The sequence below is a fragment of the Mytilus galloprovincialis genome, chromosome 5 (genome assembly GCF_965363235.1).
Source record: "Mytilus galloprovincialis chromosome 5, xbMytGall1.hap1.1, whole genome shotgun sequence".
Lineage (NCBI taxonomy): Eukaryota > Metazoa > Mollusca > Bivalvia > Mytilida > Mytilidae > Mytilus > Mytilus galloprovincialis.
In genome coordinates, this window is record NC_134842.1 from 76641229 (window position 1) to 76656877 (window position 15649).

Here is a 15649-nt window from a genome sequence, read left to right on the forward strand (position 1 = left end):
TTTTTAACTACATTTACAAATACCTTATCCATATTTGGCACAATTTTTTTTTTGGAATTTTGCTTTTCAACTTTGCGCTTGTTTGGCTTTTTAACTATTTTGATATAAGCGTCACTGATGAGTCTTACGTAGACGAAATGCGCGTCTGGCGTATTACATTATAACCGCAATACCTTTGTCAACTATTTACGTAAAGTTTCTGTAATACTTAAACCAAAATCCCTTAAGGAGTTATTGCCCTTTTAAAGTCAAATTATCAAAATATTTTATAAGTTTTTGTAATCTTTAACAAAAAGTTTCTTCTCTGAAATAACTGTGCAAAGTTAAACCAAACTTGGCCTAGATCATCCTTAGTTTAGGTCCGTAGATGACCCTGTCAACGAACCAATATGACCCCAAGGGCAAACAATAGCATGGCATGATATACAATTTTTTGCTTATATATCGCAAACCAAAGCATAAAAAGCAAATCTGACATAAATAAACATGTTTATCAGGTGACCATCTATCTGCCCTGTAAATTTCAGACAGATCAGAGAACCCGTTGATGTGTTGCTGCCCCTAAACTGTTAATTTTAAGGACATTTTGCAGTTTTTGGTTATTATCTTGGATATTATAAAAAATAGATACAATGTATCAAATGTAAATAGCAAAAAAATACAGCAAATAACAATGCTCTACAAATAAGATCGAAATGGTCAATTGAAAACTTTTAAGGAGTTGTTGTCCTTTAAAATCAATTTTCAAAATTTACTGTAGAATTTGGTAATCTTTTTCCTGAAATTCCTGGGCCAGGTAAAGGATACTTGACCGAAATTATCCTCAGGGTGTCGAGTGTTAAAAATGTATCAGATGACTTTACCAAGGTACCAACATGGCCGTCATAGATATAATTTGTACGAAGAGGTAAAATGCAGTGTATAGCTTATATCTCTGAAACGAAAGCATTTAGAGCAAATGTTACATCTTAAATATGAAGCAGGTCAACCTGATAAAAATTGATTCCTTTAGAAGTTATTGCCCTTTAAAGTGTCAATTTTCACTATTTTTCGTATATATTTTAAAGTCATTTATAAAAATCTACTCCCTTTTAATTACCTGGCCAAACAGAATTAAACATAGACACATTCATTTTTAGAGTATATTAATATGATTGAAAATGTACCCGAAGACCATGCACTACAAAAATATGGTTCACATTGGGTAAAAATAAAACATAAGGGTTTATATAATTCTATGGGGAAAATGTAAAAAATAATTTCAAATGGTCACTACTTGAAAATAGATTTAAATAATGATAAGACTACTATAGAATGACTCGCTTTTTTCCAGGGGTGTAATTTTATTCAGGGGAGGGTGCTTATAATTTCTCCTCGATATATTTCATTTTCAAAATTATTCAGTGTTAATGTTACTGTAAACTATTATATGTATCTTTTTCAGTCAGCTTACATATATCAAGTGATTTCCCCCAGACCTGGTTGTTTAGTCGGGGTCAATGGAACCCTTAACCAAAATTTGTTTTGGCTCATTTTCAGGATACATGTATCTATAAAATTTTGATTTTATTTACATGATTTCCAAAACTAGAGTAGATACAGGTGTGCAACCCATGCTCTTGGGAGCCATATAACCAATACTACAGAAGATCAAGATTCTTTTTTTTAATCTGAAATACCTTCATATGAGTTTGTATCCTTATGGAATTAGTTTTACCCATTTTGTGTATATTATGTAAACACTTTAAGTTAGAAAATAAAAACAAGCAACTTTGTCAGCAATGCAAGATTGACAAATGTAAAGTTTAATCGTTTATTTTAGGAATCACATGTTATATCATCTTTCTTTGCAGAGGTTGTTGGCTATAGTAGAAAATCAAGACACACTATTAGGTAAGTGATATAACTAACGTTTTATAAAATTAAGAAAGGAAATGGGGAATGTGTCAAAGCGACAACAACCGGACCATAGAGCAGACAACAGCCGAAGGTTACCAATGGGTCTTCAATGAAGCGAGAATTCCCGCACCCGTAGGTGTCCTTTATGCATTTGTTTTAATGTAAAATTTCAGGAAACAATGCAAATAAATTCTATTATTGTATGTCACAGTTGAAGAGTGCATTTTGAAAAATTAAATTGTTTCCGATTTTAAATTTGAAAAATGTACCTAGAGAATTCGTGATATTCTTCTGAACATGCTGAATCAGTTATCAGTTGAATTTCAAATATAAGCTAATGTCAAGTTAATTGGATCTGTATAAAAAATTACTATTTAATCTAATCGCCGTTGTGTTGTTGTTTTTATGCCACTTTGTTTTTCTTTTTGATAGATTTATTTAATTTGATAGTGATTGAGATTATAACACATAATGGTGACTGCTTTTCCCCTATTTTTGATAATATTCACCTATTAAACTGTTTGTTCAATATAACTTGATGTAATGCGACTGTATAACAAAAGAGAGGCATAACTAGCATTAAAACGAGGTTTAATCCATCAGTTTCTACAGGAGGAATATGACAGTTGTTTTCCATTAGTTTGATGTGTTTGATCTAATGATGCAATCCAATGGATAATTGTATTGCTGTCTTGAATCATGAAGACAATTCTTTTCTCTGTCATTTGACACTTACTTAATTTGACATTATTATTTGTGTCATTTTTTTTATTTGATGTGTTGTATTACCATAAATATGGATTTTAATTGGTTATGTTGCATCCCTAAAAGTCATGCAAATAGATAGATAAGGGAATCATGTTAACAGATAATGAATCACATATAGACATTCGTTTTTGCAATCACATACTTAATTGCTTTTTTCAACAATCTTTTTTGTTATGACATCTAATTGCCCCAATTTTCTTTATTTAATAACACAATAAGGTGTAGTCTTCAATTTATTTTGATTCTTATTAGATGAAAACTGAACACCCCAATATAAACATTAATAGATAAGATCTTCAAATAAGTCAACATTAAAAGAATTGAAATGTTCATGAACTCCATTAGAGAAATTATGTCGTTCAATTGATGTTTAATCTACTTGTTATTTGTTTTAGCTAAATTCCCGAAAACTATAAAAAATATAAATAATTGTTATCTTCCTAAATGATCATGAGATCTACAACTAAGTCAATTTGTTAATCGAACTGGTAACAACACATTAAGTTTAACCAAATGAGCGATTTAGGATCCTTCAAGGCTCTGGTTATAAATTATCAGATAAACATGCTTGAGCAATTTTGACTAACAAACTAGATGTTTTTATTTGGTTTATGTACGTTGCTGGGATTCTTATCCCGACGTGTTCATTCTTTTAAACTGACCCTACTTTTCTGATGAATGTTAATTGTTAATTTAAGTCTAGACATCAATTTGTCAGCTTTCACAAAATCTGCGCTACGTTAACAATTAAAAAGTTATCAACCGACAATAAAAGAAATTTAAATTAAACCCATCATATATAACTTGCTGCCACAGATAAGTTGTCAAAAAAACTAATACAAAGATGGATACACATAAAAATACAATATAATGTGGAATGATTGGGCTACGTTTCATTAAACCTATACTGGTTTGCCAGTTCATCCGAAGCTACAATAAACAGAATTCACAAATTAAGCCTAGTATTAATAATGTATGAAATTCTTTGGAAACAGTTGAGATCCCCACCCTCAAACCATATTTATTCATGTATGGGACAATATAATAAATCAAATGAAATAGAGGGGGAGTCCCCACAGTCACCCCACCCTCCTGTTTGAGCACTTGGAAAAGGTCAAGATCCCCACCCATAAACCATATATATTCATGTATGGGACAATATAATAAATCAAATGAAATATAGGGAGAGTTCCCTCAGTCACCCCACACCTCCTGTTTGAGAACTTGGAAAAGGGCAAGATCCTCACCCATAAACAATATATATTCATGCATGGGACAATATAACAATTCATATGAAATATAGGTTGAGTTTGTTGGGGCCACTGTACCACTTCCTGTTTGAGATTTTTAAAACGGTCGAGATCCCCACCCTCGAACCATATATATTCATGTATGGGACAATATAACAAATCAAATGAATTATAGGAGGAGTCCCTAGGGGCACTGTACACACTCCTGTATGAAAACTTGGAAACAGTCGAGATCCTCAGTCCTTAACCATATATTCTCATGTATGGGACTATATAACAAATCAAATGAAATATAGGTGGAGTCCCTGCAGTCACCACCCCTCCTGTTTGAGAATAAGGAAACAGTTGAGAACCCCACCTCTAAATTAAATGAAATATAGGGATAGTCCCTGCAGTTATCCCACCCCTCTGTTTTAGAACTTGGAAACAGTCGAGATACCCACCTTTGAATTAAACCATATTTAATCATGTATGGGACAAAACAACTAATGAAATGAAATATAGAAAGAGTCTTTAGGGTCACCCTACCCCTCCTGTTTGATAACTTTGAAACAGATGAGATCCCCACCCTCCATCATATGTTTTGCATGTATTGGACAATACAAAAATCAAACAAAATATAGAAGAAGTCACTGGGGTCACCCCACCCCGCCTGCTTGAAAACTTGATAATGTTCGAGATCTCCACCCACTAAACCACATATATTCATGTATGGGACAATATAAAAAATCAAATGAAATATAGGGGTAGTCCCTCTTGTGTGTATTTTGAGAACTTGTAAACGATTGAGATATCAACTCCTAAACCATATTCATTCTTGTTTGTCATTTTAAAAAAAATGATTGAAGCAACATTGCCACAGTTTCATAATTATGTTTGCCTTGGTTTTTGGTAAACTGCCTACAGCGCTTACAGTGCTCTGATTTTATCATGTTTATACATGATGTTATAGTTGGTTTGGAATACTTCTTCAAGTTGGTTTGCAGAATTGAAAATTGGATAATTGTTTCATTGATTACTTTTATTAAGATCCTTTGATTGGTAATCAAAAGCATATAATAATACATTTCTACAAAGAAAATTATTTGTGATCAAAATTATTTATAATAATTATTTTTTTATTAAGAAAACATTTTGTGATCATAACTATTTATTATAATATTTTTCTACTAAGAAAACAATTTGTTTTGAAATCTTTTTGCTGAAATTATTCATTTTCAAGATTGAAAGCAGGAACACATGGAAAAGGGGGGTGGGGTGGGGGGGGGGGGGGGGGGGGGGTGTGGCTCTGTTCTAAAAAAAGTTCTGTTTGGAAGGTATCATCTGAACTTGACCTCATTTTTATGGTTTAATTGTCAATGTTAAGTTTTTGTGTTTTGGTCTGTTTTCCAAATACTAATAACAATAGATCAGCTATCTATATTTGGTGTACATGGTGTATGGAAGAATTGTAAGGTGCATATACATTGTATGTCTGTCTGTTACAATTCATCTGACCTTCCCCTTATTGTCATAGATTTTTTTTAAATGTTAAGTTTCTGTAATGCTTTTCGTAAAACCTTTATCTTTGAGACTTTCAACATAAAATCAATGATCAGTAAAGCAGGCGAGACATTTCAGCGTTTGCACTCTTGTGATTTAATTGTTCACTAAATTCAAGTTATTTACTTGCAGTTTCAAAAACTGTAGGTTTCGTCTCGCTTGGGACAAAAGTCGTGGAAAGCGAGACTATGATTGCTTTATGGGGACGGCTTGGCGGTGATAGCGTTAACAATTGTAAAGGTTTCTGCTTAAATTGGTTTACTAGGAACTGCTTGTGATAGAACATTGATATTTAATATAAAGTTGCATTACTATCAGTATATGAGTTTGATGATTATTTCGGGACCTGTCCCGTAGGTCATGGTCAAGTGACTTTGAATTAATTAGGAATTTTCAATGTTAAGTTTTCTGCTTATTAAGTTAGTTTTAATAGCATCTTCTATAATATAATAATAATAATAAGCAATTTTCAATGTAAATAGAGAAAAACTAGGTGATCAAAATTTTTAGAATGTGGGGATCTACCTACTGTCCATTTACATAAAAATTGTTAGTCTAATTAGTAAAGTGGAAAGACCTATTGTTTTTCTTCTGATTATTTTTGTTTTCTTCCGCCTAATATTTAGTTCTTGCGATAAATATTTAGACATTTGGTATATGATATTGATCAGTAAATGCGCTTTTGAAATTTACCCTGGGTAACCGAATACTTTTCTTTGTAGGAGTTATCTCCCCAAACACTGTTTTCCTTGTGTCAACTACTCCTTCGCAACCGTAAAAGATTACGACAAATTGATTTTATAAAATTGCTTGTTACATCCTTCGCATGATTTTTCCTATTTTGACCGAAGCAATTTGAACACTCCATATGAGAGATATTTCCCCTTATGCATTTGATATAAGTGATAGGCATTTCTATCTTCTAAACCATAAGTGATAGGCATTTCTATCTTCTAAACCATAAGTGATAGGCATTTCTATCTTCTAAACCATAAGTGATAAAGACCTAGAATCTTTTGATTTGAGGTCCTTGGTCCAAAAAAATAAAAAAAAATAAAAGGTCAAAGGTCAAGGTCATATTCTAATTTTTGAATTTGGCTTATTTTCACTTATTCCCAAAAACCATATAAGATATCAACAAATTATTTTAACTTAACTGTTAGTTGTGACATGGACCCGTAAATTTTGATTTTAAGGGTACGTGGAACGTAAAATGAAGTTTTCTCCCCTCTTGTATTTAAAAATACATGTATGGTGATATAACTCATTAACCATATATAATTAAGACATATGGTCTTTTGATTTGAGGTCCTTGGTTTATGACCTTGAAATTGATCTCAAGGTCATAGCTTAACTTGACGTTCTAGATTTTGACCTTTGCATTTACCTCATATGTATACATGATAAAGCCATGAGACTTTTGGCAAAAAGTATCAAACCATGTAACCTTGAAAAAAACAACCGGAAGTGACCTAGTGTAAACCCGAAGTAGCTATTTTTGTACTTAATGAATATTTAAGTATGAAGAACCAGTTATTTTTTGGAATCAGTGTCAAGTAAACATTCAAATAATACCGGAAGTAACATTTTTCAAACCGGAAGTAACACATTATCTCCCTTATTCAAAAAATATTGTAAAGAAACCATATTTTTTGGAATCAGCGTACAATAAGCTATCATTTCACGCTGCAAATGACATTAAAACCGAATTTTACTATTTTCATATCAAAATACATGTTTTTTGTTGGTGGAAAAACCTTCAATTGTTCTCTGAAAAATTGGTTTTTAATTCTAATTAGAGTTTAATAGAAAAAATGATTAGGAAAACAAAATCTACCAGTAATTTAACATGCTCCTAATTGTCAAATGACTTCTTAAAAGAGTTATTGCTTTAAATGACAATATTTACATTTTTTAGCTCACCTGGCCCAAAGGGTCTGCATTGAATCCATATTCATGCGATCTTTAATTAAACCCCCAAGCTAGTGATGTGTTACGTATGTACCAGGCGTATTAACCTATCAAAACGAAAAAAAATTACAAAATTGAAAGTTAAACAAGGGTAGACCATATTCAGTCAGGGGTACAACTTGTACAAGTCAACTTTATTTACTTGAAGAAGTAAAAACAAATACTTATATAAGTTATTATAATGTTTGAATAATCTCCCCTTAATTTTCTCAAAAATTCACTTGTATAAGTGAATTATTTTTACAATCCCACAACAATTCTCAAGTTTTGAGATGTTCAAACATGCCTTTAATGATTTTTGCAAGGTTAGCTCATAATTTTTTATTATAGTTCAATGTTTAATTTCATTAATTAAAAAATGAAACTAATTATGCAAAGATCTTAAGTATTTGTGCAAGGCCTTTAAAAATTGCTCCTTGGGGGCTTGTAAATCAACAGTGTTCTGAAGATAATGGACAAATTGGATTTTCATTGTCCATGAAATTACACTTAAATGATAAGTAAAGACATCTGCAAAGGGCAGACAATTTAAAATTCTATTAGTCGTCAACATGTCGGACATTAACTCAAAAACGCTTCAACCAATTTGCATAAAACTTTGGTCAATTGTTTATATCTATTGACATGATTTTTATAAATTTTAGATTTTATGTTTTCGAGTTATGAATTTTTATTCATTAAAAAAAAAGGTGATTTTCCTGTTTGTGGACAATAACTCAAAAAAGCTTTTAGCAGTTTTCATGAAACTTTGGAGAATTGTTTATATCTATTGATGTAAGCTTCCTTTCAATTTTTATAATTTTTTAGATTTTACACTTCCGAGTTATGGGATTTATTCATAAAAAAGGGGTGATTTTCTAGATTTGATTTTCTAGTTTTCGGACAATCCCTATACAGTGCTTTGAGCAGTTTTCATTTAACATGCTAAAATTTGGTGATTGGTTTATATCAATTAAGATAACCTCCCTTTAGTTTTTCACAAATTTCTGATATGACATTGAGGAGTTATTGAACTTTATTTGTATAACTGGTACGGGCATAGCATAAAAGATCTTCTCTTAAATTACTGAACCAAGTTCAACAAAACTTGGGCTCAGTGATCTTAGGTTATAATGTATAAAGATTGTGTTGTTTTAACAGTCAGTACATGTATGCAGTTCTAGTTTCGATTTGGACCCTTTCTTTAAAAAAATAGCTTAACTATGGTAACGGAATGCATGATGTCACAAATCTCAACTCCGATAGGATGAAATTACAGAATTGAACAAAAACAAGATAAAAAGATAAATGCTATGGACATATAATTTATCCTAGAAAAGATACTATCCAGATAATAGAATAACTTAAAGAAAAGACGGTGTCATTATCAACACTGTCAAATTGTTTGGATTTTGTAGGCTTCGCCATTAATACATGAGTAGGTAAATATCACCGACAGGTTCATTAGATCTACCAGGTCAACTAAGCTATTAAATCATTAATAGCTCTAGTGCTGTAATTATATCTTATCGACTTTGTGTACTTGCATTCCAAGAGGTAATAATAATCTCAAGAGTACAAAATATTATACTTGAAATAAAGAATGTAATCATGTGAATCATGTATAAATATCGCAAATATATCTTATAAATGTAGATCTAGATCTCCATTCAGCTTCTTCCCTCTGTCCTCAATATACACACTGAAACAGGTTGTATCTCTAATTTTTAAAGTTGCCCTTGACATATAGTTATAATTGACATTTCTTCATGTTTCTAGACTGTTTCAAGTTCGTTATCCATTACAGATACTAAACAATAATTGAAAAACGAGATTAAATTTCTCTCAATCTGTGAGAGAGGAACAGTTTTTTTTTCTTTAAACATGTTCATATAGATTAAGAGGTGTCTGTTGTAATTTTTTGAAACTACCCCGATGTCATGGAGGAAATGTGCTCACGTTAAGTGTGGGAAATAGTGGTTTCGATCCCTGACAAACCAGACTTGGTAATCGCTTTAGCTTGGAGGATATGTGCTCGAGTTTAGTACGTGGGTTCGATCCCTGACAGAAGCAAACATACTTTGTAATCGCCTTGGAGGATATGTGCTCGCGCTAAGTGAGGGAGGTAGTACGTGGGTTCGATAGCTGACAGAAGCAAACCATACTTTTTAATCGCCTTGGAGGATATGTGCTCGCGCTAAGTGAGGGAGGTAGTACGTGGGTTCGATAGCTGACAGAAGCAAACCATACTTTGTAATCGCCTTGGAGGATATGTGCTCGCGCTAAGTGAGGGAGGTAGTACGTGGGTTCGATCCCTGACAGAAGCAAACCATACTTGGTAATCGCCTTTGAGGATATGTGCTCTTGCTAAGTGAGGGAGGTAGTACCTGGGTTCGATCCCTGACAGGAGCAAACCATACTTGGTCATCACATGACATTTGCTGTTTATTAGCTACGCACGTTGTACGTATTTACTAGGCAATGGCTGAACATTGTGCACGCATTGGGTGACATGTCTTTGAAACCCCTCATGGGGGTGTCCAAGGAATCACATAATCACAAATTATTTGCCAATATAATCACATAATTATTATTCATTTTCTTTAAACAAGATAATCAAATAATCAAAAATACAGTCCTAGGTTATCAAGTAATCATGACATGTTTAGTCTGGTAATTAAAAAAATCATTATAAAAACGGCCAAGTAACCACATAATCAAAAGGCCCATGATGAGGCTCGTCTTTCTGAAGGCTCTTACCATGCTTTAAATAGTTCACCACGGTTGCCTTATGAATTTTCACGTTTCAAATCCTGCCCAGCGTGTCGATAATGCAAAATCAATATTCATATTGAGATCAAAATAACTCACGTTCTCGTCCTAATTTACATGAAAGATTTGCCACTGGACATAAAACACTTCTTCATCCATCCAAGTTATGTTCACGTTAAAATACTGATATTCGTATATGAACTGTTATTCGTTTTAATTATTTTGATATAATTCAACTGATAATTTTGGCACACTGGTACTATGAATCGAGTTACATCGGAATATAAAATTAAAAATGGGGGTCATCCTTTTTTTTTTTTTTTGTAATTTTTATAAGAAAACGTCAATTTTGGCGACTAATTTATATAGATATATAGGGGAAATGCATTTTTAAAACTTAGTTTTTTTTTTATATTTTTCAATGGATGGCTATGTTCTTATATACGAAGAAAGACTAAAAAACTAACATAATATCCAGGATTGTATACTGAATCCATGCATTGGCCTTGTATGTTTGTCCCTAATATTTTATTAACTGTGCATTTGAATTCAGGTATCGTAGGTCAAATTTATTCGTTCATAGTGTGTTAATTTACGTTTTTTTGATTGAGTTAAGCCTTCCAATTGATATTTTATCGTGTGGTTTTCTATGTTGTGATGTTATGCTATTGTTTCAGAAAAAGGGAGAAGGTTTGGTACCATTAAAACGTTTAATCCCGCTGCAAATGTCTGCACCTGTTCTAAGTCAGGAATCTGATGTACAGTAGTTGTCGTTTGTTTATGTAATTTATACGTGTTTCTCGTTTCTCGTTTTTTATAAAGATTAGACCGTTGGTTTTCCCGTTTGAATGGTTTTACACTAGTAATTTTGGGACCCTTTATAACTTTTTGTTCGGTGTGTGCCAAGGCTCCGTGTTGAAGGCCGTACATTGACCTATAATGGTTTACTTTTATAAATTTGTTATTTGGATGGGTTGTCTCATTGGCACTCACACCACATCTTCCTATATCTATGTATAGAAACACATATGTCACCATGCTTGTTTTTTTAGATGCATTGCCTTCAAAGTTGACCGATATGCTTAGAATTTGACAAAAAAAAAACAAAAAAAAACGTGTGACGTTACCGAATACAGAATAACGTTATTTTAATTCAAAAGTATTGAACAAAAATATGTAACGGGATCTGAACGGTGTTTGTTATTTTATTTTCATTCCCTCTGTCATAAATATCCTAATAATTCAATATAACATTCGACCCAGTTAATTTTATTTCGTCTTAACTCGGTGCACTTTTAACTTTTCAAAACTGAATCTTCAACGTTACCCTACAAAACTACACAATGGTGATGTCACCGATGTAGCCATGCATGAATTAAAAAAAGTGCTTAAAAAATTTTCTTTCGAAAACAGTGATGTTGAAGTAAAATTTTAATTGACTGATTGGCGGTTGCTTAGCGTCCAGTGGCAAATATTTCATGCATTTTCATGACGATGCAATGCAATTTTAAATAATTGTGTCTAAACGAAACATTTGATGCAGCTATCAAAAAAGGTTAAACAAATGATGTAAACGTGTAGGTTGTGTGCGTAGTTAGTCGGATAAACATTGCAAACTGTATGCCAAATTTCACTTAAATAGACAATAACATAAACGGTACTAATTGTCCTGCACCAGATGCGCATTTCGACAATACATGTCTCTTAAGTGATGCTCGTGTTAAACATTTTGTCATTCGTGGAAAATTATTGCAAAATGATTCTATAAATAATTTAAATGAGGGGGGATAGGACCTTTATCGGGACTCCGGGATCGGGTGTTTTTAAGCTCGGGATTTCGGGATTGACCCTTTCGGGATCCGGGAATTCTATTTTTCGAATTTCGGGACCTCGGCTTTTCGTGTTTTTTAGCCCGGGATTTCAGGATATCGTGTTTTAAAGCCCGGGATTTCGGGATCAGGACCCCCTCCTAATACCCCTCTTAAATGCACCCTCAATATAAACAAAAATTTGGCGCAATATATTATCAAAATGCCATATTCAGCAACCTGTCATAAAAAACATCTGAAAAGTTGCTCATCTTTAATATATGTACTATATACTAACACCAAGTACAATGTACATAATTTAAAAGTTTAAGTTTAACAGCTGTAGTCATAAGAATCTGACATATAAACCCTATATATATATACAAAGTGCGGAACGGACTGTCGAACTGGTTAAAACAATATACTCCCAGCATTTTGCCAAGGAAGCAAACTATATATTAGCATGTATGATGAGTTTCTATTTTATAAATCTAGTGGTGACAAAATATCTTTTTGAATAAGTAGTTCATAGTGGAATGGCTATTATCTTAACTCCTATACATTTCCAGGAATATGATTAGTTAAAAGCGTCCGCGTGCAAACCGTGTATATTTGATATTAGGTTAGTAGGGAGGCGGGGCATATCTCATACACGGTTAGTAGTGGAGTTACGTCCCTTTATATTTCATATTAGTAAGAAGGGGGCGGGGCTTATTTCTTACTCGGTTAGTAATGGTGTTATGTCCCTTTATAAAAACAAAACGGTACTGAGAAAAAATCTTAAAAGTTCCAACAGACGAAGAAATTGATGATTAAGATTGAAATAAATTCATAAAACACATTTAAACCTTACAAGTCGTTTTTGTAGGATCAATGAAAGTATTTTCTTTTTTCTTAATGCTAACAGTATTGAAGACTTGCTCATTTTGAGAATCAGGGCCGTAACTACCTATGAGGCAGGGGAGGCAACTGCCTCCCGTGAATTTTCTACACCAAATTTTGTTTTGAAGTAATAAAATGAAATATGGACAATATGTACACGAAGAAATTGAATTTATATTATAAACAAAACAAGTTTACAGTTTTAACAGTGTTATCATGATACGTGATATGTCTGTCATTTTCCTTTTTGATCGATAGTGAACCGTTTCAGTATTTGCTTTATTTTATTTTTTTCGTGTGGCCGACCGTCTATTATTCATTATTCGTACAAGACACATAAAACTTTGCTTTCGACAATTTTGAAAAAAACATAACTATTCACACTTATAAAGGGGCTCAAGTAAGCAGATGAAGTTCCCTTTGTATTGTGAATCTTTTATGATATCGGAAATTCGTTACCGGCTGAATCAGCTGTTGGGTCATTTTTTTAACGTCTCCCGATCGTACGAGAACATTATGGATTGGTCAATGCCTTAGTAGTTAAACACTCCCATTCGTTGTAGCAGGGACTTTCTATACTAAGTATATACTACTGTAGAAAGTCCCAGGTTGTAGTTATATACATTTCTGTTCAGCTTTCAACAATATTGAAATTAAAGCCGTTTCTCGATAAAAAAAAATGTCTTGCGTTATAATGATCTTGCTTTATATTTTTTTTTTTTTTTTAACTTACCAGTTTGATTTCTACCAAAATATCTTTAAATACAGATAATAATTGTTTGCATAAAAATTGCTTCCAGGATCCAGCAATACTGATGTTTCTGAAAGTAAGGAAATCGAAGAAAAACGGGTCATTTTTAGCAACTGATGTTATTGAGAAAAAAATCCGCGGTCACAATGTATTTAATGTTAATAATTATAGGTCAAAGTATGGCCTTCAAGACGGAGCCTTGGTTCACCCCGAACAGCAGTCTCGTCTTGTTTTTGCATAAAAATTGCTTCCAGGTTCAAGCAATACTGATGTTTCTTAAAGTTAGGAAATCGAAGGAAAACGCTGCCTCCCCTGAATTCGAACCCTAGTTACGGCCCTGAGAATCACTAGTCTTGATTTCACACGTTCATATAGTCCGTAAGATAAATTCGTTACATAGTGTGCTAGTGACGTAATACCCCATATATACCGTATTAGGTCACTAGCACACTATGTAACTAATATTGGGAGATCTCAAATGTAGCGGCGTGCTAACATCTACGTCATTTGGTCTTTAATGGAAACTAGGATGGAAAGTTGTCTCATTGGCAACCATACCACATCTCCTTATTTCATAATGGATTTCGTTTTCTTCTGAAATACAAGAAGTTTAGAGAACAACAAATACGTGCTAGGAGACTAACATATGACATTTGTTGTGAACATGTGATGTTATAATTTGATTGATTTAATACTTGCCATACAAGACATAAATTTCCAATTCATAAGACCAATGAATCTTTATTAAAACTACAAATTAGCAGTAAAACAATATTCGTCTATCCTACATTAGTCACGTGTTATCTAGATGTTTTTGGTTTTGTGAGTCGTTAATTCGCCAATTGCCGTTTTATTGTATATCCCACATTTCAATTTATGCACACACAGAAATAACAACCCTTTTAATTTACATAAACACTTGTATACTTGTCCTTATAACACTGCGAATACTCTCTGGCTTTTCCCGAAGCCTATGTGAGCAATATACCACTCCCCCTAAAAGCACTTTTTCTAATCGTCTGTGAGTCGTTTTGTCTCCCTACTTTGTGCAAAGGTGCGGGAGGTGGAAGACAAAAAAATGGTGGGAGAAAAAAAAAATCTAAAAGTGGGAGGTGGGAGATTGGGACGGTATGTGGGAGAAGAGAGGGGGGGAGATGGGAGAAGGGTACCCCCTTTTTATTTTTTAAAAAGAGTTATGTTCCTTGGAAATATTAGTTATATGGATAATTGCATTTGTAAGCGCTCTCGCGTGTACAATTTTCGCCAGATCTTTAAATAATTTATATCATTTATATTAAAGGTTTATATCAGCATTCTCCTGGATAATTTCTATAGTTAGTGCGCCGATCAAATGTTTTTAAAATATTAATGCCCCTATGAAATATTGATTATATCGGAAATTGCATTGCATTTGCTCTCAAGCCTACAATATTTCTCTATTGACGATGTTTTTAAAAAAGTAATCAAAGAACAAGCAAATGTGTTTAAGTCATAATGGCCATTGATAGATACAATATGTACAACGCGGGAAAAAAGTGGGCGATTGGAACTCTATTCTTTTAATATGTTTGGCATTTGAATAGATAGGTTAATGAAACTATCTTTTTTGTAACTTGTTTGCGTTCCAAGCGCTTTTCTAGATTTACCTCCATCGAAGCAACGATCATTCGTTTATTGTATGCCAACAGGTTTTTAATGAATCGTTTGATTGTAAATTTCGAGAAAATAATTTATTTCAGAATGGAATTCAAAAAAAAAAAAATGTAGCGGGATCTGAATGATTTATTTTAAACAAGCTTCCGAAACCATATCGGACTTTTTCTGTACAGTCCAATAAATTTTAAATACAGTTTTCACTTGAAACATAAGAAAAGTTGTTCGGCCAAATAGCCAAGTTCAACTAACCTTCTTTTTTGTATATGTCTGCCTCCCAACCCCGCAAAATTCTATCGGTATTCTTTTCCAAATAAATGTCCTTTTTCTATTTTGCTAGCGACGTTTTTCGGTGACCATTTAAAACGGAATGG

At 33.0% G+C, this 15649-nt stretch overlaps 1 protein-coding gene across 1 annotated transcript in view; it reads left to right on the plus strand.

Moving 5' to 3' along the window:
• LOC143074150 (uncharacterized) overlaps window positions 1-15649 on the plus strand; it is a 45089-nt gene that overhangs the window by 9129 nt on the left and 20311 nt on the right. The window contains exon 5 of the mRNA XM_076249698.1: window positions 1854-1893. Within this exon, the coding sequence (XP_076105813.1) occupies window positions 1854-1893 (40 nt within the window). The remainder of the gene's footprint in view (window positions 1-1853; window positions 1894-15649) is intronic.